General features: G+C 41.4%; 2 protein-coding genes across 2 annotated transcripts in view; both read left to right on the forward strand.

The window, feature by feature from the left end:
• Positions 1-8589, forward strand: part of LOC145418637 (protein argonaute-2-like) — a 163540-nt gene that overhangs the window by 91446 nt on the left and 63505 nt on the right. The window lies entirely within an intron of this gene.
• The window catches only part of LOC145418588 (uncharacterized), a 37067-nt gene continuing 31636 nt past the window's right edge, over positions 3159-8589 (forward strand). The window contains exon 1 of the mRNA XM_080286955.1: positions 3159-3351. Within this exon, the coding sequence (XP_080143081.1) occupies positions 3159-3351 (193 nt within the window). The remainder of the gene's footprint in view (positions 3352-8589) is intronic.

Genomic DNA, 8589 nt, shown 5'->3' on the forward strand with positions numbered 1-8589 from the left:
GACGCTGAAAAATACTCCTTATGTGCCTTAATGAAGAAAATAATTGTGTAAACTTGTGGTGATAAGAACTGGCACAATTATCCACTCTTTATCGATCAAACTATCTATCTGTCTATCCATGCATCTATCTATCTCAATTTTTTGGGTGGTTTAACTTCGCTACATATAGAAAATTATGTATAATTCTTTTTAAAACACAGCTTTGAGGAATATGAAAATAAGAATAAGGTTGAAAATCATTCCTCAAGCGCTGATATGATAAAAAGTTTGAACGTGTGAGATTGTGCTGTTGCAGATGACTGAGATGATTTTCCCGCCAATACTGACAATCCGAAAGCAGGTACGGTTCTTTTACCTTTTAAAAATATCCCTACCATTAGCAAAGTAGGTTCTCTTCTACCACCATCAAGATCCCCAACTTCCTTTCAGCTTAGTTTATAGTCAAGTATAGCCAGACTGGAGGGCTGATTTGACTAGTAACCAAGAAGACTCACTGCTGCCTCATAACTGGACAAACATGTGAGGAAGTAATGGAGCACTGTGGTGTTGATGTGGATGTGGAGCATGTGAAGGTACGTGGAGACACAGACAGACAAATGAGGATGTTAAGGAGCGTTGTGGTGCTGATGTGGATGTGACTGAGAGTTTTAAGAAAAATACTCTGTGATGGTTTGGCCGTGTGGAGAGCATGAAGAATAGGGGACTGACTAGAAGAGTGTATGTGAGTGAGGTGGAGGGGTAGACCAAAGATGTGATGGAGGGATGGAGAGAAGAGATATATAAAGGAGGGGGGAATGAGTTGGAGGAAGGGCAGACAAATGGCAGTGGACAGGGAGGAGTGAAGGCAATTTGTTTGTGGCCACCCTTTGCGGGATTAAGGCGGCTGGCAATAAACAGACAGACACATATAGATACAGACAGACAGACAGATAGATAGACAGACGGATAGATAGACAGATAGATCGACATATAATAGACAATCAATTCCACAAATTTTAAAGGCAAAAGCTAGCCTGTGATGTGTCGTGCTGAAACACCCAGAAATAAGCACTATGGAAGTAGGAAGCAGGTTGGACGAGGAGGCGTGGAAAGTAAGCGCTTGAGGTCCTTGTTATATATCTATCTATCTATCTCATCAATCAATCCACTAATTTATCTATCTACCCATGTATGTATGTATGTATGCAAGAGAATGTATGTATGTATGTATGTATGTATGTAAATGTGTATGTATGTATGTATGTATGTATGTATGTAAAGAGTATGTATGTATGTATTAAATGATAATCAACTTGAATACTGAGATGTAACGACAAATTAACACTAGGATATGATGCTAGTCACGAAGAAGTGTTATGAAAAGAATGTAGAGGCAATGCAATATTATTTTCTGCCACTGAACTACGTAAAATAAGCCGCAAAAGGACGAAAATCTGGGCCAAGTTAAGGTGAAAGAAGTATAGTGCTCCTCCCGAGACTGATCGCACAAGGAAGCTCCCTAACACCTTTTCCTATGCGATTTATTTTGCTCATTACACCTTACTCTTCTATTCTGTACTATATAAATCCTTCAATCATCGCCACACTCTGCATAAATAACGTACAAAAGTATATTAACCAGTCATATCCAAAAATAAATCGCTAAGGGAAAGGTGTTAGGGAGCTTCCTTAACCTTAGCGACATTATATGAGCAATAAACCTCAACCCTCCCTTGGATGTAAACCTCTAGGGGAAAGACACACACACACACACACACACACACACACACACACACACACACACACACACACACACACACACACACACACACGAAAAATACTATGCGTGAGTCACCAGTGAAAGGGTTACTGAGGTTATCAGAGACACGATATCAAAGTCTGTCTTATCTTACACTGATAATGCTTCTCTGGCACTATATGCACACCTGGACGCCTCTTGATGATGATGATGATGATGATGATGATTATTGTAGTGGTGGTGGTGATGACTGTAATGATGATGATGATGATTACTATTATTATTATTGTGGTGGTTGTGGTGATGGTGGTTGTACTAGTGATGATGATGATGATGATACACCACAGTAAGGATTATTTCAGTTTTTTTCAAGCCTGTGACTGCCGGTAGTTATCACAGTATCTCCTGGTGGCAGCGATTAGTGACCTTTGGGATTTATTATTAAAAAAAAAATATATATATATATATGGTATTCGTACTCTTTTGACTACCTTGGTCCAGATTTTCGTCCCTTTGCAGCTTATTTCACGTTGCTCAGTGGCAGAAAAAGACAATGCCACGGCTCTACATCGTTTCCGTTGCACTTCTTCGTGACTAGCATCATATTCTAGTGTCAATCTGTTCTCACAACCCAGCATTCAAGATAGACAGATGGGAATTTTAGTCCAAATCAGAAGAGTCTAACGAGGAGGTGGATGAAATAGATTGGAAATGAGGTGGAAAGAGCATAAGACAACTCAGATCAATCACATCATTATCATCATCATTACAAGGCTTATTATTATTATTATTATCATCATCATCATCAGTCACTGCAAGTCCACTGCTGAACAAAGGCCTCTCCAAACCTTCTCCACGAATTCCCTGCCTAAGCCAATCTCTGCCAGAAATCCCTCACAACAATTTCTCATTTCTTTCCAGCATGCCTGATGGAGCAGTGAGGAAGACAGGGAAGAAGTGTAAGAGGGAAGTGTGTGAGGTGACGACATGGGGTGTGTGAGGTGAAAAACGCAACATAAACCTTGCACAATCAATTTTTCACTTCTTTTCAGAGTGTAGGATGCAGGAGTGAGATGAAGGAAGGAGTAGGCTGAGGGGGAAGGTGAGGTGATATGCGTCAAACACCATCATACGTTCCAGGACCAGCATTTTCTCGTTTCCTTTCAGTATGTTCAACGAAGCAGAAAGGAAGAAGAGCAGGAAGGAGTGGCTTAGGATGCGAGATGGTGAGCTGTGGTGAAGGAGAACATGGAGAAAAATATCAATAAACCACTACAATCATCTCGTTCCTTTCAGCATGCCCAATGAAACAGTGAGGAAGAGGAGGCGGAAGGAGTAGTCTGGAAGGCAAGTGAGGAGGTGGAGTTAGGTGATGAGCTGAAAGAGGTGGAGAAGAGGACAATACACACCTCCAACCAAAATGACGGTACCACACATTGATCCCTGCGCCTCCTACCCCACCATCGCCAGGCCCAAGTTAAAGAATACAAAGACCTGCGCATCCCATCCCAAAAACACGAGGGCAAGACTAAATGCTAAAACTCACACTCCCTCCCCTACCATTGCTGTGACTTCGTGTGTCGTGATATTGGCTGTGTCCACGCTTGTACTGGGTAAGTTTGCTGTTTTAGTGCACTTGTCTATCAATGTATCTGTCTACCTATCCATGGCTCTCTTTATCCACATACTTGTCTATCCTTCCATTCTTTGTTTAGTAGCAATTTGTTTAACTGTCTATCCATAGATCTATCCATCCAGTACATCCTTCCTTCCTCCTTTCTTTCTTTCTTTTATTTCTTCCTTCCTTCCCTCCCTCCTTCCTTCCTTCCATCTAAATCTATAAATCAGATACCCATAACTTATTAATACGTATGTTACTTTATTCTTGGGCTAACACTAACCAGCACATCATCAACTTGGCCCTAATTCTCACCGTTACGTGGCTACAATTACTGATGATCTTATGGGCTAAAATATCTCCCTCATAATTCATCCATAAAATCACAGGAATGCATAATAACACAGAATTTAGACTATTTATAAAAATCACATCCACCAATGTATATCTTGTGAATATTAGGCTGAGTTACTATCTAGCTGTATGTATATGTAGAAGTGTCATTTAGCTATATATATACCTAGATGCAGAAAGACTAACTAGGAGAGAGCATGTGAGTGAGGTGGGAGGGAGGGAGACACCGAGGATGAGGTGGAGGGCTGGAGTAGAGAGGGAGGGGGAGGGCAGCGAAATGGCATGGGACAGGGCGACAAGAAGGCGATTTCTTTGTGGGCACTCCTTACAGGATTTAGACGTTTGGCTATAAAGAGACAGACAGATAGACAGACCTGCATACACATAGTAGTACAGGCATCTAGCACTGTGTTAATGTTCTAGAAAATACTATTCTGGTTGTGATATCACTCGTGTGTATCCTGTGTGTGACCTTAGTGACTCCGATAACAATGGAAGGGCGCACTGTTCACCTCTGAGTCAGGAGCACATAGAGGCGAAAATACCCCCATGGAAACACTGTCAATAGGGCCCTTACTCCCTTTCCCGCCAAGATTTGAACCTGATAATCACAACTATACTCTTTTCACTTCAACCTGAACTAAAATGGTCATCTGCACCACTCAGATATAACAAAAAATTAACACTGGAATTGGATGCTACGCTCTTTTCACTTTACCTTGGTCTAAATTCTCTCTCTCTCTCTCTCTCTCTCTCTCTCTCTCTCTCTCTCTCTCTCAAATGGACTTGTAGCAACAGATTAACATCACAATACGATGCCATACGCTTTTCTACGTTAATCTGATCTCAAATTACCATCACTCCATCTTGACAGCCGCGTCACAGAAGTAGACCCTCACCACAAATTGACGGTATATATATTCTTTTCACTCTAACTTGGCCTAAAACTGCCTTGGTATTTACAGACAAATTTTAGTCGGTTTTTAAGAGAGATTTTTCAAGTTTTTCCCCAAATAAATCGTCTTTTTTGCAGTCAGAAAAAAACTGGAAAAAAAAAATCTGATCTTTTGCCAGACGCCTTAATCCTGAGGGTGGCCACAACCAAATCGCCTCCACGTCGCCCTGTCCTTTGACATTTGGTTTTCCTGCCTCCAACCCACACATCCCTCTCATATATCTCTCCATTCTATCCCTCCATCTCATTCTTGGTCTTCATCCTCCTCTCCCCCTCCATCTCACTCATATTTTTTTTTTTTTTTTTTTTTTTTTTATGCGAGGAAGAAGGAATCAAAGGCCATGAGCCCGCAGTAACAGTTCCCTCCAAGAGAAAAACAAAATACAATAGAGAGCCAAATTCAAGATCCGATCATTTTGAGATGCCTGGACACACTGCGTTTGAAAGACTGGAGATCATAGGCAGCAGGAAATACAGATAGAGGGAGACAGTTCCAGAGCTGACCTGTTGCATAAATGAATGACTGGGAGTAACGGTTAACTCTTGCATTAGAGAGTTGGACAGAAAAGGGATGAGAGTTTGCTGCCAGACGGGTGCTACGCCCACGTCGTAGAGGTGGAGGAATGCAAGCAGACAGTTCAGAGGAGCAGTGACCATTAAAGTAGCGATAGAAAAGAGATAAAGATGCAACAGTGCGGCGAAGAGACAGAGGTTGAAGGGAGTCAGTAAGAGGAGGAGAGTTAATGAGACGAAAAGCCTTTGACTCCACCCTATTGAGAAGAGCTGTGTGTGGGGAGCCTCCCCACACATGAGAGTTGTACTCCACACAGGGGCGGATAAAACCCCTGTATAGAGACAACAATTGTGCAGGGGTAAAGAAAGAGCGGAGTCGGCTTAGCACACCCAATCTTTTGGAAGCAGATTTTACAAGAGATGTAATATGATCTTTCCAAGATAAGTCCCGAGTAAATGAAACCCCAAGCATGTTCAAGGATGACGCAGGATTAAGCTGAGTATTATTAAACATTAATGGGTATACCTGTGGAAGATTTTGTCGGGTTGATAGGTGTAAGAACTGAGTCTTAGATGCATTAAAGACAACCATATTATTTTTACCCCAGTCAGAGATACGAGCCAAGTCAGACATTAGGTGTGCCATAGCCTCATCCCTTGTTTCTTGAAGTAACTGTTGAGATGGGCGTTGCGGGAACCGAATGGAAAGGTGAAGGGTGGAGTCATCAGCGTATGAGTGGATAGGGTTAGATGTACAGCTCTTCTAGTTAGTCTCTCATTCTAGTTAGTCTCTCATCCTCCAAGCTCTCCACATGGCCAAACTATCTCAATGTTTTTCTCTCAACACTTTCAATCACATCCTCACCAACACCACAACGCAGTAGTAGTAGTAGTAGTAGTAGTAGTAGTAATAGTAGTAGTAGCATTAGTAGTAGTAGTAATAGTAGCAGTAGTGGCAATTGCATTAGTAGCAGTAGCAGCAGCAGCAGTAGTAGTAGTAGTACCGGCACTATACCACATCCTTGCTACCACCGCCACTATCACACAACTTCCTCTCACCACAAATTCTCAGTGTTACCCAGGCCAATATTTATAACGGATCTTGCTGACGTCAACCCGGTAGACTGCAGGATGAAGTTCTGTATGAAATCTCCAGAGCCACACACGATATAACGAGGGGTATGACGCAGAATGAATCGCTAAGGAAGAGGTGTTACAGATATATATTGAGGTGTGAAAGCAAAGAAATGATACATGTGAAGGAAGAGGTAGGCAGGACTACATCAAGTGAGTGGATGATGCTCGCCACCACTTACACTGAGGATAAACAAAACGCAAAATAAATCGCTATGGAAGAGGTGTCGCGAGTACTGGCAAAAATAGACGAAGAAATGATACAGGTGACGGACGAAATAGGCAGAACTACATCAAGTGAGTGGATGATGCTCGCCACCACTTACACTGAGGATACACAAAACGCAAAATAAACCGCTATGGGAGAGGCGTTGCGAGCCTTGTCAAAAATATACGATGAAATGATACAGGTGACGGACGAAATAGGCAGAACTACATCAAGTGAGTGGATGATGCTCGCCACCACTTACACTGAGGGGAAAAAAAAAATATCACCGAATAAGTCGCTCAGTGAGAGGTGTTAGGGATCTTAAGAATATTCGTAAATCCCGCCTTCTCCTTCCTCTACATAAACGGAAACGGAAATCCTCATGACGTCAGCAGGGTGCCTTCCTGGATAATACAATAACATCTGGTAATAATGAAAAAATATAAATCGAATGGATGCGATGCTAGTCACGAAGAAGCGCTGTGGGAACGGTGTAGAGGTGTAGTAGTAATCTCAAAACCAAGGCATGTGATGAGCCAGACAATAATAATAATAATAATAACAATAATCATCATCATCATCATCATCATCATCATCATCATCATCATCATCATCATCATCATCATCATCATCATCATCATCATCATCATCATCATCATCATCATCATCAACGTCATCATCATCATCATCATCAACATCTATTCAGTGTGGTTAGCATGACTTCCTCACGTCTATGTTTTTAAAAATTCTTGATTAAAAAAACGCAATTAAAAGCGTTACCTCCACTCAAAATTCCGTTCCATTTAAGAAAGAAAAACTATACATTAAACCGACATAAAAATTAGACACACACACACACACACACACACACACACACACACACACACACAATAATATAAACTACACCACATCCGAATGAAGTAGATGAATTTCCGTATAAACCTGACATACGCTGACACCAAGAAGCTCCCTAACACTTTTTCCTAAGCGATTTATTTTGCTTAGTACACCTTCCTGTTCAATTCTGTGTTATATAAATCCTTCTCACATTGCTACAATCTGCACAAATAACGTACAAAAGGATATCAACACGCCACATCCATGAATAAATCGCAAGGGAAAAGGTGTTAGGGAGCTTCCTTAACCAATGTGAATATGGGCCTGGCATCAGCTGCAATACCAGAGTTGTGGCCACCATAAGGGGGTCAAATTCTTCCACTAAAAACTGTCTTCAGTGAGCATTATTTATGAGGTAGGAATAAGTCTCCTTGGTTACTAGTCAAATCAACCCTTCAATCTGTTTAAAACCTTCAATCGTGCTGTATAGCGGATCATTGCCAGGTTAGGGTGAACACATTATATATATAGTAAAAAGAATCTGGCTATAGGTGCTAATTACAGTGTTCCAGAGTAAATTTGCTGATTCCCGCGTAGGTAGACCCATGACGTCACGAGGTTGGTTTGTTTACTCATTACGTCACTGTCGACACACACCGAGTTCATTATTTCGCCTCTCTCCCTCCCGCCCTCTATGGGGTATACATATATGGGGTGAGAGAGAGAGAGAGAGAGAGAGAGAGAGAGAGAGAGAGAGAGAGAGAGAGAGAGAGAGAGTCATTTTATGAGATTATCATCGTGTCATAAGCTGCTGCTGGTGATGATGATGATGATGACGATGATGATGATGATTTAGGGATGAATATTACTGTATGATAATGATGATGATGATGATGACGACAACGATGATGATGATGATAATTTTGATGAAGACGACGGTGATGATGATGATAATTTTGATGATGAGACGATGATGACGATGATGATGATGATAACTTTGATGATGACGATGATGATGATGATGATGATGATGATGATGATGCAGTAACTTATCATTACACCAAATGACCTTTTCCTCTTGTTTTTTTTGTTTTTTTTAACAGTCGGTCTGTCCCAAAGAAAATGTCGCTCCTCTAATGTCAAACTTCCCGCTGAGGATGTGAGTCAGAGAGAGAGAGAGAGAGAGAGAGAGAGAGAATCAGTTTACCGGAAATCCAATATTCAGTGTATAG

The sequence above is a fragment of the Coenobita brevimanus genome, chromosome 115, assembly GCF_032717465.1.
Source record: "Coenobita brevimanus isolate Jiangsu-jjx chromosome 115, ASM3271746v2, whole genome shotgun sequence".
Taxonomy (NCBI): Eukaryota; Metazoa; Arthropoda; class Malacostraca; order Decapoda; family Coenobitidae; genus Coenobita; species Coenobita brevimanus.